The sequence below is a fragment of the Choloepus didactylus genome, chromosome 11 (assembly GCF_015220235.1).
Source record: "Choloepus didactylus isolate mChoDid1 chromosome 11, mChoDid1.pri, whole genome shotgun sequence".
In the NCBI taxonomy this organism is placed as follows: Eukaryota; Metazoa; Chordata; class Mammalia; order Pilosa; family Megalonychidae; genus Choloepus; species Choloepus didactylus.
The window spans coordinates 406,230-425,426 of record NC_051317.1 but is presented as its reverse complement, the minus strand read 5'-3'; the positions used below and the strand labels follow the sequence as shown (position 1 = coordinate 425,426).

At 38.7% G+C, this 19,197-nt stretch overlaps 2 protein-coding genes across 2 annotated transcripts; both read left to right on the top strand.

Moving 5' to 3' along the window:
* The first annotated feature begins 11,541 nt into the window (after window positions 1-11,541).
* On the top strand, window positions 11,542-13,966 carry LOC119506157 (60S ribosomal protein L7-like 1). The gene has a single exon (XM_037799119.1). The coding sequence runs from the start codon at window positions 11,562-11,564 to the stop codon at window positions 12,300-12,302; it is 741 nt and encodes a 246-aa protein (XP_037655047.1). The 5' UTR covers window positions 11,542-11,561; the 3' UTR covers window positions 12,303-13,966.
* On the top strand, window positions 13,431-18,916 carry SMIM23 (small integral membrane protein 23). Its single transcript, XM_037799558.1, has 4 exons — window positions 13,431-13,442; window positions 18,106-18,157; window positions 18,368-18,435; window positions 18,707-18,916. Exons 1-4 carry the CDS (start codon window positions 13,431-13,433, stop codon window positions 18,914-18,916), a joined length of 342 nt encoding a protein of 113 aa, XP_037655486.1.
* Window positions 18,917-19,197: the final 281 nt, after the last annotated feature.

Genomic DNA, 19,197 nt, shown 5'->3' with positions numbered 1-19,197 from the left:
AATTCCAAACTCATGTTGGGGACGACTCATATGATATCTCAGTGGATACAGAAAAAGCATTTTACAAAATTCAAAGCTCATTCATGTTAAATTCTCAGAAAACCAGGACTGGAAAGAAACATGTTCAACCTTATAAAAAGCAACAATGAAAGCCTACGAGTAACATCATACTTAGTGGTGAAAAACCAAACTCTTTCCCCCTAAGATCTGGAACAAGATGAGGATGTTCACTTTCACTTCTGTTTGACATTTTACTAGTGGTCTTGGTCAATACAGAAGGCAAGGTGGGAAAAAAGGTTAAAGGCTGGAGAGGATGAAGTAAAACTGTCTCTCCTCACACAAAATCTGATTTTCAACTTAAAAAATTCTAGACTCTACAAAAATGCTACTATAATTAATTGACTTTAGCAAAGACACAAGTTACAAGGTCAATATTTGAAAATCAATTGTATGTTTCTGGTTGACCAAGATGGAGGTGTAAGATGCTCTAAGATGACGTTCCTCCACAGAATCTTTGAACAACTAGCAAAAACTAGCAGAGCCATTGCCCTCAAAACTCCAGAAAACAGTTAAAGGGGTGCAGTGACTGGACAAGTGCCAAATCAAGAAAATACAGCTTTAAAAATGGTAGGAGAAGTTCATGGCAGCCTTGCTGGCTCCTCCTCCACTCCCTGCCTGGTGCAGTATGGAGCCAGCCTGTGCTACAGTTGTGGGTCCCTGTCCCTGTCCCAGAGGGTAACCCCTATGTGCACACTGGGGTACGTAATGTCCATGCCAATCTAACAGATGGCAGCATGAAAGAGGAGGGAAACTCCTCTCTGTCTCACCCTCCCAGAGCTTGCCCTGCAGGCAGAAGCAGCTTGAAGACAGCTCAAGTACTAGAAGAAATGACTAAGTCAAAGGGGACTGGGGCAAAGGATTATCTGCTTTAAATCATACAATAGAGCACTCAGGAGGGGGAGAAAGTCTATGCCATAAGGAGTAAAGGAGGCTTTTGAATCCCTGTAAATGTGGAAATTCCTAAGGCCGTAAGCAAGCACAAGCTCAAGACAAGATGCAGGTCCTGAAAAGGTAGAGAGGACCCTGCATTTAACATTCATCTCTGTCTGATTGTTTCAGTTTGCTAAAGCTGCCATTATGCAAGATACCAGAAATGGATTGGCTTTTATAAAGGGGATTTATTAGGTTACACATTTGCAGTTCTAAGGCCATAAAAGTGTCCAAACTAAGGCATCAACAAGAGGATACCTCCACTGAAGAAAGGCCGATGGCATCTGGAGCACCTCTGTCAGCTGGGAAGGCATGTCGCTAGTGTCTGCTGGTCCTTTGCTCCTGGGTTCTGGTTTCAAAATGGCTTTCCCCAAAATGTCTCTGGGCTCTGTTTCACTTAGATTCTCTCTCAGCTCCTGTGCATCCTTGCTTGTTCTCCCCGGGCATTTCTGAGTGTCTGGGTGTCCTCTCCTAGCTTCTCCAGGGCAAACTCTGGGCTTCATCTCTTAGCTTAGCATCTCCAAATGTCCTTCTGTCTGCATCTCAAAGCATCTGTGTCTGAGTTGGCCCCTGAGCTCTCTTAAGGACTCCAGTAAACTAATCAAGACCCACCTTGAATGGGTGGGGTCACATCTCCATGGAAACAACCTAATCAAAAGATCCCACTCATAATAAGTGTGTACCCACAAGACTGGCTTAAAAGAACATGGATTTTGTGGGGGGCATAATAGATTCAAACCAGCACACTGATCTTCTTGATATGATGGCTAAATGCTGAAGGAGGCCACCAGCCAACATGATCAATTTTCAGGGTGTGAAAGGAGTTTTTTGTGTTTGTTTGGTTTTGTTAGCTCCTACGAATCAGGAAAATCTCTGTTATATCACTATCTAGACATAAAGTTAAAGAAAAAACAGTTCAGGAACTAAATCCCAGAGACAACATATTAAAATATTAAAGTGTAGAGTGTACCACAAAGATTGCAATAAAAACAAAGAAGAAATGATGGCCCATCCAGAGGAATGAGGTAAAAATCCAGAAACCATCAATGAAGTAGACCAGACTTTGGTCATAGCAGACAAAGACTTTTTTAAAAATAGTTTTTAATGATCTTCAAAATGTTCAAGAAGGAAAAGGAAAACACAGAGGAAAAACTAAGTATATCAGGAAAACAATGAATGACCAGTATGAGAATGTAAATAAAGAGAAATTTTTAAAAGGAACTGTTCCAGTTTACTAATGCTGTTGTTTTGCAAAACACCAGAAATGGATTGGCTTTTATAAAGGGGTTTATTTGGTTACAAAGTCATAGTCTTAAGGCCAAAAAGTGTCCAAGGTAAGGCATCAACAACACAGTACCTTCTCTGAAGGATTGCCGATGGCATCCAAAAACCTCTGCTAGCTGGGAAGGCATGTGGCTGGCATCTGCTTGCTCCCAGGTTGCATTTCAAAATGGCATTCTCCAAAATGTCAGTGTCAGCGTCCAACAGCCATCTTCAAAATGAGTCTCTAAGCTGTAGCTCACATTAAGGGTCCACAACTCCAAGCTTATCTAAGCATCAGCATCAGCCAGCAAATGTCTGGGACTGTGTGGCTCTTTTTATATGGCTCCAGTGATTTAGTTCAGACCCACCCTGAATGAGTGGGGTAACACCTCCATGGAAATTATCCAATCAAAGGTCTTGCCCACAGCTGATTGAGTCACATCTCCATGGAAACACTTAATCAATAGGTTCCAATCTAATTAACACTAATACATCTGCCCCCACAATATTGCATCAAAGAACATGACATTTGGGGGACATAATACATCCAAACTGTCACAGGAAACAAACAAATACTAGAATTGAGGACCACAATAACTGAAATGAAAAATTCCATGGAGAGTTTCAACAAAGACTGCAACTGGCAGAAGAAAGAATCATGAAGTTGAAGATAAGACAATTAAAATGATTCAGACTGAGGTGCAGGAAAGAAAAAATGAAAAAAGTGAACAGAGCCTAAGATGTGGGATACCATCAAGCATACCAATATACACACAATGGGAGTCCCAGAAGGAGAAGAAAGAGAGAAAGGGGCAGAAGAAATATTGAAAGGAATAATGGCAGAAAACTTCCCAGATTTAATAAAAAACATGAATATGCACATTCATGAAGCACATCAAACCACAAAGGATAAACTCAAATGGAACCAAGACCGGATGCATAGGAGTCAAACTGTTGTATGACAAGGATAAGGAGAGAGCTCCTAATTTGCAAGAGAAAAGCAACGTGTTATGTACAAGGGAGTCTCAATAAGATTAAATTCCAATTTCTCATCAGAAACCATGGAAGCAAGAAGGCAGAAAGAAGAAATATTAAAAGCATTTAATGAAAATAATGGTCAAATAAGAATTTTATATCTGGTAATACTGTCTTTCAAAAATAAGGGCGAGATTAAGACATTCCCAGATAAATAAAAGATGAGGGAACACACCCTCACTAGATCAGCCCCATAAGCAGTGATAAAGTGAATTCTTCAGACTGAAAGGAAAGGACACTAGAGAGTGAATCAAAGTTTCATAAAGAAATAAAGAACTCCAGTAAAGGTAACCAAATGGATACTTATAAATGCCACTACTACAATTGTATTTTTTGGTAACTCCACTTTTCATGGAATCTAAAATGCAAATAAGTAAAAAGTAATGATGAATCTATGGTAGTTGACATATAATGTATAAAGATATAATTGGTAGCAAGTCCAACAAAAAGGTGAGGGGTGGCAAAAGTGTCCAGGAACAATGTATGTGTGTACTATTGAAGCTAAATTGGTATCAAATCAGATGATTGTTATAGATATAGGATGTTAAATTTAAATCTCATGGTAACCACAAAATATATATAATATATAATTATATAATATATATATATATACAGAAAGAAATGAAAAGGGACTCAAGATGGACCACAACAAAAAATCACATAAATATGAAAGTAGCCATTAACAGAAGAATTGAGGGAAAAAAAGTATAAGACTTACAAAGACCAAATAGAAAAATGGTAAAAGAAAGTCCTGCATTATTGTTAGTTACCATAAATGTAAACTGATTAAACTCTCAAGTCAAAAGTCAGAGATTGACAGAATGGACAAAAAATCATGACCCAATATATGCTGTACACAAGAGACTCACCTTAAATTCAAAAATGCAATTAGGATAAAAGTGAAAGAATGGGGAAAAATATACCATGTGAATAATTTTAGAAAAGAGAACTGGGGTAGCTATACTAACATCAGATAAAATAGACTTTAAATAAAAAACTATTAGAAAGGAAAAAGAAAGTCACTATATACTGATATGCAACAAGTATGAATATATATGGACTTAATGGTGGAGCCCCAAAATATATGAAGTAAATATTAACATATTTGAAGTCAGAAATAAGCCGTTCTGCCTTGACAGTGGGACACTTCAATACACCACTTTCAATGATGGATACATCATCTAGACAGCAGATCAATAAGGAAATAGAAGACTTGGATGACACTATAAATCAACCAGACCTAACAGATATATATAGAATACTTCACCCAATGGTAGCAGAATACACATTCTTCTCTAGGTACACATGAGTCATTTTCTAGGATAGACCACATGTTGAGTCACAGAATAGTCTCAATAAATTCAAAAATATTGAAATCATACAAAGTATCATCTCCAACCACAATGGAATGAAACCAGAAATCAATAACAGAGGAAGAATATGTAGAAATTTTGCAATGCACTCTTAAACAACCAATAAGTTAAAAAAAAAAAAAAAAGAAAGAAAGAAGTCACAGGGAAATTAGGAAATATCTTGAGGCAAATTAAAATGAAAACACAACATACCAAAACTTATGAGATGAAGCAGTGCTGAGAAGGAAAGTCATAGCTTTAAATGCCTACATTAAAAAAAAGGAAAAGAGCTCAAATCAGAGACCTAACCTCACAACTGGAGGAGCTTTTTAAAAAAGGCAAGCAGAAGATTAGATCTAAAAGCTTAGAGCAGAAATAAAGAAAATAGAACTTTTTTAAAATAGAAAGAATCAACAAAACCAAATGTTGGTCCTTTGTAAAGATCAAGAAAATCAACAAGCATTTAGCTAGACTGACAAGGCAAAAAGAGAGAGCACATGCAAATAACTAAAATGAGAAATGGAAGGGGGGCTTTTACTATCAACCCAACATAAATAAAAAAGGATTATAATAGAATACTATGAATAACTGTATGCCAACAAATGAGATAACCTAAATGAAATGGGCAAATTCCTCAAAACACACAAACTATCTATATTGACTCAAGAAGAAATAGATGATCACACCAGAACAGTAACAATTAAAAAGATTGAATCACTAATCAAAAACCACCCAACAGAGAAAAGCCCAAGACCAGATGGGTAAATTTTACCAAACATTCCAAGAAGAACTAACACCAATTCTGCTCAAATTCTAAAAAAAAAAAAAAAAATTGAAGAGAATGGGACACTTCCTAACTCAAACTATAAGACCAACGTCACCCAATTACCAAAGCCAGATAAAGATACCACAAGAAAAAATACAATAATTGCAGATCAATATCCCTATGAATATAGATGCAAAAACCCTCAACATAAAAATATTGTACAACAAATACAACTGGACGTGAAAAGAATTATACTTCATGACCAAGTGGGATTTGTTCCAGATATGCAAGGATGGCTCCACATAAGAAAATCAGTTAATATAATACACTGCATTAACAGAATGAAGGAAAATCACCATGATCATATCAGCTGATTCAGAAAAGGCATTTGACAAACTTTAGCACCACTTCTTTTTTTTTTTACTTTTTCTAAGCATTCTATTGTGTTGAAATGACATTATTCTAATATTTTAAGTTTTTGTAAACATAAAGTTATAAATGCAAATGCTTTATGCATAAAGTAGCTTAGGTTAACATGTATTTCTCACAGAATTTTTGTTGTTGATATTATTCAGGTGTTGTCCTCCATGCCACAATGATTACTCTGCTGAAATTTCATATGAAGCTACAGATATGTACACACACTTGTATATGCATACTGCATACATGAAGTGTTTCCTGATCTTTACATTAACTTTTTCCCCCTGCAATTTTATTGAGATATAGTCACATACCATACAATCATCCACAGTGTACAATTATTCACAGTATTATCATATAGTTGTGCATTCATCACCACAATCAGCCCTTGAACACATTCATTACTCCAAAAAAAAAAAAAAGAATAAAAATAAAAGTAAAAAAGAATATCCAAATCATCCCATACCCCCCATCCCCTCCTATTATCCATTTACTTTTTGTCTCCATTTTTCTACTCATGTGTCCACACACCAGATAAAGGGAGTGTGAGCACAAGGTTTTCATAATCCCATGGTCACACTGAATAAGCTACATAGCTATACAATCATCTATAAGAATCCAGGATACAGGATTGCAGTTCAACAGTTTCAGGTATTTCTATCTAGCTATTCTAATACACTAGAAACTAAAAGGGGATATTTATATAGTGCATAAGAATAACCTCCAGAATGACCTCTCAACTCCATTTGAAATCTCTCAGCCACTTAAACTTTATTTTGTTTCATTTCTCTTCCCCCTTTTGGTCAAGAAGACTTTCTCAATCCCACAATGCTGGGCCCATGGGTCCAGGCTCATCTACAGGATTCATGTCCTGCATTGCCAGTGAGATTTACACCCCTGGGAGTCATGGCCCACATAGGGGGGAGGGCATCAAGTCCTCCTGCTGAGGTGGCTTAGAGAGAGAGGCCACATCTGAGCAACAAAAGAGGTTCTCTGGGAGTGACTCTCAGGCACAATTATAAGTAGGCTTAGCCTCTCCTTTGCAGCAACAAGCTTCCTAAGGACAAGACCCAAGATCAAGGGCTTGCCCTTCTAAATTGGTAGCCCCCAATGCTTGCAAGAATATAAGGAGTTCCCCAGGTGAGTAAGTTTAATATTTCTACACTTTCTATCCAGTGCCTCAAGGGGGCTTTGCAAATACTCTTCCATCCTCTGCCCAAATTATGCTGGGATGTATCAGGGCTTCACACTACCTGTACAAACCAACGAGATCTCACTCCCTGTTCAAGATTCAATGTAGTTATGATGGCTGAATAAACTTACCATATAAGTTAAATTATATAGAACAGCACCACTTCTTGATAAGAACACTTAGAAAACCAGAAATAGAAGGAAACTTCCACAACCTGGTAAAGGGCATATATGAAAAACCCACAGCTAACATCATACTCAATGGTGAAAGACTGGAAGCTTTTCCTTTAAGATCAGAAATAACATAAGGATGTCCACTGTCACCACTGTTATTGAACGTTGTATTGGAAGTTCTAGCCAAAGAAATTAGGCAAGAAAAAGAAATAAAAGACATCCAAATTGGAGTGAAAGAAATTAAACTTTCCCTATTTTCAGATGATATGATCCTACATATAGAAAATCCTGAAAAATCCTCAACAAATCTACTGGAACTAATAAATGAATTCAATAAAGTGGGGGGTATAAGATCAACATGCAATAATAAACAGTGATTCTATAAACTAGTGTGCTGGTTTGAATGTATTATGTCCCCCACAAAAGCCATATTCTTTAATGCAATCTTGTGGGGAGCAGATTTATTAGTCTGTTAATTAGGGTGAAAACTTAGATTGAATTTCCATAGAAAGGTGACTCACCCAAATGTAGGTGATAACTCTGATTGAATTATTTCCATGGAGGTGTGGCTCCACTCATTCAGGGTGGGTCTTGATTAGTTCACTGGAGTATTTAAGAGAGAAGCTAAGAGCCGACCCAGACTCAGACACTCACTGATGCTTAGAGATGCTTGGACATGCAGACAGAAGGATGTTTGGAGATGCTAAGAGATGAAGCCCAGAGTTTGCCCCAGAGAAGCTAAGAGAGGATAAAAGACCCCAAGAGAAGCTGAGAGAGACATTTTGGAGAGAACTGTTAAAAGCTGATGCTTGGAGATGCAGACAGAAGGGCATTTGGAAATACTAGCCCAGAGTTTGCTCCAGAGAAGATAAGAGAGAACCCCCAGACACTTAGAGAGAAATGCTCCAGGAGAACAAACAAAGATGCACAGGAGCTGAGAGAGAGGAGCTAAGAGACGCATTTTGGAGAAAGCCATTTTGAAACACAACCCAGGAGCAAAGGACCAGCAAACACTGGCCATGTGCCTTCCCCGCTGACAGAGGTGTTCCAGACGACATCGGCCTTTCTTCAGTGGAGGGATCCTCTTGTTGATACCTTAGTTTGGACACTTTAATGGCCTTAGAACTCTAAATTTGTAACTGAATAAACCCCCTTTATAAAAGCCTATCCATTTCTGGTATTTTGCATAATGTCAGTATTAGCAAACCAGAACAACTAGTAACAAACCATCTGAAGAGGAAATCAAGAAGAAAATTCCATTTACCGTAGCAATTAAAAGTATCAAATATCTAGGAATAAATTTAAACAAAGATGTAAAGGCCTTATATGTGGAAAACTACAAAACATTGCTAAAACAAAAAAGAAGATCTAAATAAATGTAAGGACATTCTGAGTTCATGTTTAAGAAGACAAAATATTGTTAAGATGTCAATTCCACCCAAAGAGGTTTACATATTCAATGCAATCCCAATCAAAATTTCAACAATCTTCTTTGCAGAAATAGGAAGGCCAATCATCAAATTTATATGGAATGGTAAGGGGCCCCAAATAATCAAAAACATCTTGGAAAAAAGAATGAAGTTGGAGGACTCACACTTCCCTATTTTAAAACTTATTACAAGGCTACAGTAATCAAAACAGCATGGTACTGGAACAAGGACAGATCTATAGACGAATAGAATTGAATTGAGAGTTCAGAAATAGATCCTCACATATGCTACCAATTCATTTTCACAAGGGTTCCAAGTCCACTCAGTGGATAAAGAACAGTCTTTTAAAAAATGGTGCTGGAAAACTGGATACCCACATGCAAGAGAATGAGGGTGGACCCCTACCTCTCACCATATACAAAAATCAACTCAAAATGTATCAAAGAGCCAAATATAAGAATCAGAATTATAAAAATCCTAGGAGAAAATACGGGGGAGCATCTTCAGGACCTTGTGTTAGGCAATGGTTTCTTAGACTTTACACCCAAAGCACAATCAACAAAAGAATAAATAGATAAGTGGGACCTCATCAAAATTTAAATCTTTTGTACATCAAAGGACTTCATCATGAAAATTAAAAAACAACCAACAGAATGAGAGAAAATATTTGGAAAATATTTGGAAAATCCAATAAAGTTTTAATATACAGAATATTTTTTAAAAATCATACAATTCAAAAAAAAAGACAAACATCCCAATTTAAAAATGGGCAAAAGATATGAATAGACCTTTCTCCAAAGAAGAGAAACAAATGGCCAAAAGGCACATGGAAAGGTGCTCAACATCATTAGTCATTAGGGAAATGCAAATCAAAACTACAGTGAGAAACTATTTCACACCCACTAGAATAGCTACTTTTAAAACAACTGAAAATAACAAATGTTGAAGAGGATGTGGAGAAATAGGAACATTCATTTATTGTTGGTGGTAATGTAAATGGTTAGCCACTGTGGAAAACAGTTTAGAAGCTTCTCAGAAAGTTAACATAGAATTGCCATATGACCCAGCAATCCCACTTCTAGGTATATACCCCAAAGAAATGAAAGCATGGGCTCTAACAGATATTTGTACACTGATGTTCATGGTGGCACTATTCACAATTGCCAAAAGATGGAAGCAACCCAAGAATCCCCCAAGAGATGAATGGATAAACAAAATATGGTATATATACACAATGGAATATTATTTGGCCATAAAAGGAATGAAATTCTGATACATGTGATAACATGGATGAAACTTGAAGATATCCATCAGCCAGATACAAAAGGACAAATAATAAATGATTTCACTGATATGAAATAATTAGCATTAGCAAATCATAGATTCAAAAACTAGAATACAGGTTACCAGGGGTTGGGGTGGGCATAGGGAATGGAAAGTTAATGCTTAATTGGTGCATAGGTTTTGTTTGGGGTGATGGGGAAAGTCTTGGTAATGGATGGTGTTGATGGTGGCACAACATTGTGAATGTCATTAACATCACTGAAATTTTTAAGGAAAATTTTAGGTTGTATATATATTACTAGAAGAAAATTTTTAAAAAAACATAGGACTGTACAACACTAACAGTGAATCCTAATAGAAACTCTGGATTATAGTCAATAGTATAATTAAGTACTAATGTTTCATCAACTGTAACAAAGGTACCACACTAACTAGAAGTGTCAATTACAGGAAAACCTGTGTGTATGTGACAGGGAATACATGGGAACCAATTTTCTGCGTGGTTTTTTGGTAAACCTGATACTTCTCTAATAAAAAAAATTAGAGAAAAATCAATTGCATTTCTACAGACCAGCAACAAACAATTGGGAAATGAAATTTTTAAAACAATACCATGAATATCATCAAAAAACATAAAGTACTTTAGAATGATGTGCAAGATGTCTACACTTGAAAACTACAAAACATTGCTAAGAGAAATAAAAGAAAATTCAATGGAGAGATGTACCATGTTCCTGGCTGGTTTTTTAAGATGTTCATTCTCCCCCAAATTGCTCTATAGATTCAATGTAATTCCCCTCAAGATCTAAGCAGTTTTTCTTTAGAAACTGATAAGTTGACTCTAAAATGTATATGAAAATGCAAAGGACTTGAAATAGCTAAAACAAGTTTGAAAAAGAACAAAGTTAAAAAACTTATACTATCTGATTTCAAGTTTTACTATAAAGCAACCATAATCTAGACAGGGTGGTAATAGTGTAAAGATAGATCTATCAATCAATTAAACAGAATAGAGTATAGAAATAGAGACACAGATATATTGTGGATATATATTTGACAAAGACAACAATGTAATCCTATGGGGAAAAATAGTCTTTTCAACATATAATGATTGAACTACTGTATATCCATATGAAAGGAAAAAAAGAACCTCAATTCCTACTTCACACTAGGCACAAAAAGTAACTCAAAATGGGTCACAGACCTAAATATAAAAGCTAAAACTATAAAATATCTAGAAGGAAACATAGCAGAAAATCTTCACAACCTTGGAGTAGGCAAAAATTTCTTAGATTGCATGCAAAAAGCATGGACCACAAAAAGAAATTGATGAATTGTATTTCATCAAAATTGAAACCTTTTCAAAAGACAACAGCAACCAAGAGATGGAAACAATCCAAGTGTCCTTCAACAGAAGAGTGATAAACAAAATGTGGTATATTAATGTGATGGAATACTACGCAGCAGTTAAGAAGAAACAAGATCTTGAAACATGGCAACATGTATGAACCTCGAAGATATAATTCTGAGTGAAATAACTCAGCCACAAAAGGATAGATATTATCTGTCACCACTTCTATGAACTATCTGAACAATGTAAAATCAATGTCTTATAAGAATATTGGGGGCACGAGGAGTAACTGCAACGGCGGAAAGATGGCAGAGGAAGAGCCAAGAAAAAAGATTCCTTTGGTCCCAGAAAATCTCCTGAAAAAGAGGAAGGCTTATCAGGCCCTCAAAGCCACCCAGGCAAAGCAGGCACTTTTGGAAAAGAAGCAGCGGCGAGGGAAACAGCTCAGGTTTAAGCGACTGGAATCGTTTTTAATTGATTCTCAGCGGCAGCAACGTGACAGGATACGCCTCAGACGGCTAGAAGTGAAACCTCATGGCTTGGAAATGCCAGATGAACATTCCTTGGCCTTTGTAATACGCATCCAAAGGATCAAAGGGATAGGTTTACTGGTGCGGAGGACCATTGAAAGACTTCGCTTGAGGAAGATTTTCAGTGGTGTATTTGTGAAAATGACCCCCACAACCCTAAAAATGCTGCGTACAGTGGAACCTTATGTGACGTGGGGATTTCCAAATCTGAAGTCTGTCAGGGAACTCATCCTGAAACGTGGACAAGCCAAGGTCAAGAATAAGATAATCCCATTGACAGACAACACAGTAATTGAGGAGCACCTGGGGAGGTTTGGTGTTATTTGCTTGGAAGATCTCATTCATGAAGTTGCCTTCCCGGGGAAGTATTTTGACAGGATCTCCCAATTCTTGTGCCCATTCCATCTCTCAGTGGCCCGTCACGCTACTAAGAATAAAGTGGGCTTTTTCAAGGAGATGGGCTCACCTGGTTATCGGGGCGAAAGCATCAATCAACTCATCCGACAGCTGAACTAGACCCAGAATCTCTGAAAGCACATTGCATTGGAGGCATATGTTTGTTTTCTGAGTTGCTATCAAGTATCTTCAAAGAAGATTATTTTCTGCTCTGTCTTCACAAACTGAAGGGGAAGGATCAGACAAAAGACAGTGGGTGATGGGCATGGCAGGACCCCTCATAGCACAGCCTTGTTCCAAGGGAAGGTTCCACTGCATTTTCCACGTGGCCGCTACCTCTTCTGAAATCAACAGAGGACACATATTTGCCATGGAGGAGGGAGTTCTGCTGTCACATCTTCTGTCCTGGGTTTAATGTTGGTGAATACTCAAGCCTGTATACCAGGCTTCCGACACTCTGTAGCAGTGGACCAAGCCCAGGGCATACATGAACCTGGGGGTTCATTCCTAGGGTGTTGTTTTGGAAAGAACTTAAAATACAGTTAGAAGAACACAAAAATGAATGCTTAGTTGTCTCTGCTGTGAGTCCATGTTTCAGCCTTCCCCTGAAAACTTTGAGAGCTCACATCGGGCTGGCTCTAAGAGTACCTGGTGGCTTCCTTCTCCTAGCCTGCAACCGAGTTAGTCTTTTCCTCTAGGATTTTAACCTATTCTTGGGTTAGAGACCCTATTGAGGATCTATGAGAAGGGAAAGACCCCTTCCCCAGGAAAACAAACCCACTCAAAATTTTGCTTTGAATTTTAGAGTGTCTGTAGACCCTTATCCTCAGGGACCTATGCACTAATGTGAGGAGGTCTTGCTCCATCACGATTGGTCACCCAGGCCCTGCCCTTACTAGTCTCTGGTTCCTTGCAGCTATAAAGATACCTGTTTTCCCTTCAAGTCAACTGGGTGTTTCGTACTAAGAACACCATGGTGGATTGCTAAGGCCCCTGCACTGTCTGTAACACAGGGAAATGCCCACCACTTGTTTGTTCTGCGCTTCATGATGGAATTTTGTTTCCTTGATGCTCAGTTCTATATATAAAACCTGGATCATGAAGGAGTGATCTTGGTTGGGTGTGGATGAAATTAGCAGTTTGACCTTTTAAGCTCCAGGCACTAATTTAGTTGGGCTCTTTCGTACTTTGCCCTTTCCTTGCATATTCTGTACTGCAGAAGTATTGCTCTCTGCTGTGCTAGTAATGATGAACATGCTGGTAATGATGTAAACCAACTGCAGGGCTCCTGAGGACATTACAACTGAAAATAGGATGTGATCCTGCTTGTGTCCACCCCTAAATGGACCTTCCCTGTGCTGCCATCACACAATTACCTTAACGTCCATCTAATCCATTGATGAGGACCTACCAGGCCCAAATTAATACTTGAAAACATGCTTAACCAATGTGTTCCCTGATCCTTTAAAAGCAAAGTTGCTTTGCTGCAACTTTGGCTCATGGGGCTGTCAAACGTAGCTGTGAAATTGAGTTAGAGGCATAACAATACCTTAAAGTATGCCTGGTTATGAGGTAGTTAATTAGGCTGATTGGCTCAAAAGTTAACCTGCCAGGAATAGATTTGTTGTAGATGTTACTTATACAAAATCAGATTACTTGGAGAGTCGGGCAAGATGGCGGCATAGAGAGGAGTGGAAGCTAAGTAGTCCCCCTGGAACAACTACAAAAAACCAGAAACAACTAGTAAATAATCCAGAATAACTGCGGGGGGACAAACGAGACCATCCACTCATCATACACCAACCTGAATTGGGAGGAATGCCCGAGATCACAGCATAAAATCTGTAAGTAAAACCTGTGGAACCAGGTCGGAAGACCCCTCCCCCATAGCCCGAGCTGCGGAGCCTCGTGGTGCCAGAGAGAAGCTCTCTCCCAGCAAGCGAATACAGCTCAGCTGAGCTCCAACTGGGGTTTTAAGTAGTGAGTGTGAACTGCTCACTACAGGTACGCAGCCCCAAAAAACAGACAGAGGCTTTGGGTGACGACTGACCTGGGAGAGCCGGAGGGTCGCCTTGACTGGGTCTGAAGGGGACTATCTGTTCCTTTTTCGGCTCAGTGGAGAAAGCCCCAGTCATTTTAAGTTTCCAGGGCTGTGACTCAGGGAAGGGTGGAGACAGCACAAGCAGAGAGCGAGACCACTGAAATGCTAATGACCTCCACCTGGGGGCTCTGTCTTCTCTAGGAGGAAAGGGGTGAGGCCCTTTCCATTCAGAACCAGACCTCAGAGCCTGGGGGAACATAGCCATACCTCCTCACACCAGTCAAGAATTATAGGCTAACAGGTGTCACCTGCTGGGCAGAAAAGCACAGTGACCCGAGGCATCAAAGGGTGGAGCAATTTTCTAAGACACACCCTCAGGGAAACCAGATACTGAATATTTCTTCCCTCTGTTCTGGTCTGGGAAAACCTGATTTGGATAACCAAGGAAACCATGCCTAGACAACAGAAAATTACAACCTACACTAAGAAAAACAAAGTTATGGCCCAGTCAAAGGAACAAACGTACACTTCAACTGAGATACAGGAATTTAAACAACTAATGCTAAATCAATTCAAAAAGTTTAGAGAAGATATTGCAAAAGAGATAGAGGCTGTAAAGGAAGCACTGGACCTGTATACGGCAGAAATCAAAAGTTCAAAAAACCTACTGGTAGAATCTATGGAAATGAAAGGCACAACACAAGAGATGAAAGACACAATGGAAACATACAACAACAGATCTCAAGAGGCAGAAGAAAACACTCAGGAACTGGAGAACAAAACACCTGAAAGCCTACACACAAAGGAGCAGATGGAGAAAAGAATGAAAAAATATGAGCAACGTCTCCGGGAACTCAAAGATGAAACAAAGTACAATAATGTACGTATCATTGGTGTCCCAGAAGGAGAAGAGAGGGGAAAGGGGGCAGAAGCAATAATAGAGGAAATAATTCATGAAAATTTCCCATCTCTTAAGAAAGACATAAAATTACAGATCCAAGAAGCGCAGCGTACTCCAAACAGAAGAGATATGAATAGGCCTACGCCAAGACACTTAATAATCAGATTATCAAATGTCAAAGACAAAGAGAGAATCCTGAAAGCAGCAAGAGAAAAGCAATCCATTACATACAAAGGAAGCTTAATAAGACTATGTGCGGATCTCTCAGTAGAAACCATGGAGGCAAGAAGGAAGTGGTGTGATATGTTTAAGATACTGAAAGAGAAAAACCACCAACCAAGAATCCTGTATCCAGCAAAGCTGTCCTTCAAATATGAGGGAGAGCTCAAAATATTTTCTGACAAACAGACAATGAGAGACTTTGTGAACAAGATACCTGCCCTAAAGGAAATACTAAAGGGAGCACTACAGGGTGATAGAAGACAGGAGTGTGTGGTTTGGAACACAATTTTGGGAGATGGTAGCACAACAATGTAAGTACACTGAACAAAGGTAACTATGAATACGGTTGAGAGAGGAAGATGGGGAGCACTGAGACACCACAAGAAAGGAGGAAAGATAATGACTGGGACTGTGTAACTTGGTGAAATCTAGAGTATTCAACAATTGTGATAAAATGTACAAATATGTTCTTTTACAAGGGAGAACAAGCAAATGTCAACCTTGCAAGGTGTTAAAAATGGGGAGGCATTGGGGGAGGGATGCAATCAGCATAAACTAGAGACTGTAACTAATAGAATCATTGTATTATGCTTCCTTTAATGTAACAAAGGTGATATACTAAGGTAAATGCAGATAAGAGTGGGGGATAGGAGAGGCATGTTAGACACTTGACATTGGTGGTATTGTCTGATTCTTTATGGTGGGTAATGTCCATGATCAACTGTACAAATACTAGAAATCACTTCATGAACCAGAACAAATGTATGACAATACAATTAGAAGTTAATAATAGAGGGGCATATAGGAAAGAACTATATACCTATTACAAACTATATACTACAGTTAGTAGTATTTCAACATTTTTTCATAAACAGTAACAAACGTACTATATCAATACTAGGAGTCAACAATTGAGGGGGGTTGGTTAGGGATAGGGGAGGATTAGAGTTTCCTTTTCTTTTTTTCTTTTTTCATCTTTCACTTTATTTCTTGTCTGGAGTAATGAAAAGTTTCTAAAAATTGAACAAAAATTAAATGTGATGGATGCACAGCTGTATGAGGGTACCCAGGGGCAAGTGATTGTACACTTTGGATCTTTGGATAATTGTATGGTATCTGAACAATCTCAATAAAAATGAAAAATAAATAAATAAAAAATAAAAAAAATAAAAAAAAAAAAAAAGAATATTGGGGACCTAGAGATAGACAGTAGCTAGTGAGGGAGAATGATAATCTAGTATGTTCAGATACGTTATTGATGGTGAATTCAAAGCTATGGTAATGGATAGGGGTGACGATTGTTAAGCTTAAATCCTTCAGAGAGCACCTATGCCAGCTAAGTCCCAAAACCCAGAGGCAATAGCTTCTTCAGGAACATCATCCAAATATGTCCCCTTTGCTTATAAAGTTGACACTCCTTTTCAACATGAATCAGTTAGGATGGTCACTGCCTAGACATCCCTGAAGACTGGGAAAGTGATTAAACTAGAGGAAGGAGTAGCAACAGATAAGATGGAATTTAACAAAGAATTATGAGTACTGAATCTTCATATAATTTGCTTTTTCTTGGTCACTAGGGTATTAGAATAGATAGAAGGAAAGAATTGAAATGATGGAACTGTAACCCATAACATCCTTTGAAATTTGTTCTATAGCTACTTATTAAATGGTGATTTGAAAGCCATACCTTTTTGTATATATGTTATCTTTCACAATAAGGAAATACCTGAAAGTGCAGAATTGTAACTTATAATATTCTTTGAAATTTGCTCTCTCACTACTTGTTAAATTGCACTTGGAAAGTTATCACTTTTACATATATATGTTATATCCTACAATAAAAAAAGATTAAAAAATTGATGTGGTAAAAAAAAAGACATTGGCAAGAAAATGAAAAAGCAAGGTACAAACTTGGAGAACATATTCACAATACAAAAATCTAACAAAAGACTTCTATCTGGACTATATGAATAATACTTATAACTTAATAATAAGACAAATAACCCAATAAAAATAAGCAAAAGACTTATCTATTGACATGTCACAAAAGAAGATACATGAATTTATGAATGACTAATAAGTATATGAAAATATGCTCAACAACATTAATCATTAGGGAAATTCATACAAAACCTAGATGCCTAAATCTAAATCAATCAATAGAATGCCCTTAATTTAAAAGGCTGACAATACCAAGTGTCAGCAAGCATATGGAGCAACTAGAATTTTCATGGATTGCTGGCAGGAATGTAAAATGGTACAAAGGACCTGACTTGGAAAACAGTTTGGCACTTCGTTACAAAATTAAACATACACTTGCCATATGACCTAGCACTTGCACTTTGGGATAGTAACGGAATGGGAAATGAAAACATGTGCCCATACAAAGATTCACAGTGATTTTATTCGTAACAACCCAAAACTGAAAACAACCCAAAGTCTATCAGTGGGTAAATAGGTTAACTGTGGTATATTCATACAATATAATACACAGCAAAAAAAAGTGAAAAGAGAAAAACATGAATACATCTCAAAAACATTATGTTGAACAAAGCAAAACACAAAAGAATATATACTACGTATCTGGTGTTTGTAGTAAGCATATGTGGCCTCATAGATAACTGGGAAAAAAGTTAAGTTCCATAAACTACTTTATGGCACCCCCATGCCTGGCCCTGTGTGAAGGAAGCAGGAGGGTATCTCTGCCATCCCTGACTCACCCTCCTGTCCCCTTCCCTCCTCCTGTTCTTGCTTCCCAGACACTGGTGGCCTTGCTGGTCTTGGTGCTGTACTTGGGCACATGGATATCAGGTGAGCATTCTGGTATCTCTGAGATGGGAGAAACCGAGTCCACATGCAGCAGAGAAGGGTAGTCTAGAGGTGGTTGCATGCCAAAGAGGTCTACACAATCTGCTCTCCTTCCCCAACTTCATCTCACTGGGATGACCAACCACGCTTATTTCAACTAAATAAAGGGTTCAGTTGCCCTTATTAAGACATGGTGTTTGTGCCTTGTTTCAGGAAAAAGTTGGGAGGTGTCAGAAAGGATCAGAGAATGTAACTATCTCCAGAATCCTGTGACTTCCCAGGTAAAATATACAGAGAGGTACTGAGGGGGTGATAAGCTTAGCTGAGGAAATGTAGGAAGGCTTCCCAAGGAGGTGTCACTGACCAGTTGGGTCTTGAAGGATATGTAGGAGTTGGCCAAGTGGTGAAAGTGGGAAATGGGTACTGCAGGCAGAACAAAGAGCCCATGCAAAGGCTCGGAGAGGTGAAAGAGCCCAGGGGACTTCTCAAAGCCAGTGGTAAGGGGTCCCACAGGTAAAAGCTAAAGATGCAACTTCAGTGTCTGCCTTTCAGGACTTTGAATATGAGACCAATGAACCCTCAGAAAAGCCAGTAAAGGTCATCAGGAGCTGGTTGAAGGAGAACTTGCATGCGCTCTTGGAGAAGCTGGAGGAAGAGGTTCGGGAGTTGGAGCAGCTGCTACGAGACCTGGAGGAGTGGCTGGATGCATTCCTGGGAGAACACCTGGAAGAGCCCTGCTCCACCCTCAAAAGTCACTTGTGAGGGGCTGGGGCTGGGACCTGGGATGGACAAAATATGGGCAGGGGGAGTTCCCAGGGGCTCTTCCACTAAGTAGGGCTGAACTCTGACACTTGAAGTTCGAGGCAAGTAGGAGAATAAAGCAGTGGGGAAAATAGGTTTGCTGACTGTGCTGCTGCTGACTCATGAATGCTGGCAGAAACAGCCACAGCTGAGCCCTGCTGAAATACAGTCCCTCACTCGAGGCTTCTGGCCGTGCAATGGAAAGAGCACAGGCTTCGGGGTCAGCTATGGTTCAGGTCCCT

Bases quoted from the DNA above. Each gene is read 5' to 3' on its own strand.
- LOC119506157 (XM_037799119.1), top strand. From the start codon at position 11,562: ATGGCAGAGGAAGAGCCAAGAAAAAAGATTCCTTTGGTCCCAGAAAAT.
- SMIM23 (XM_037799558.1), top strand. The intron at 18,158-18,367 runs GTGAGCATTCTG...GCCTTGTTTCAG, and splicing joins CTTGGGCACATGGATATCAG to GAAAAAGTTGGGAGGTGTCA. The intron at 18,436-18,706 runs GTAAAATATACA...TCTGCCTTTCAG, and splicing joins AGAATCCTGTGACTTCCCAG to GACTTTGAATATGAGACCAA.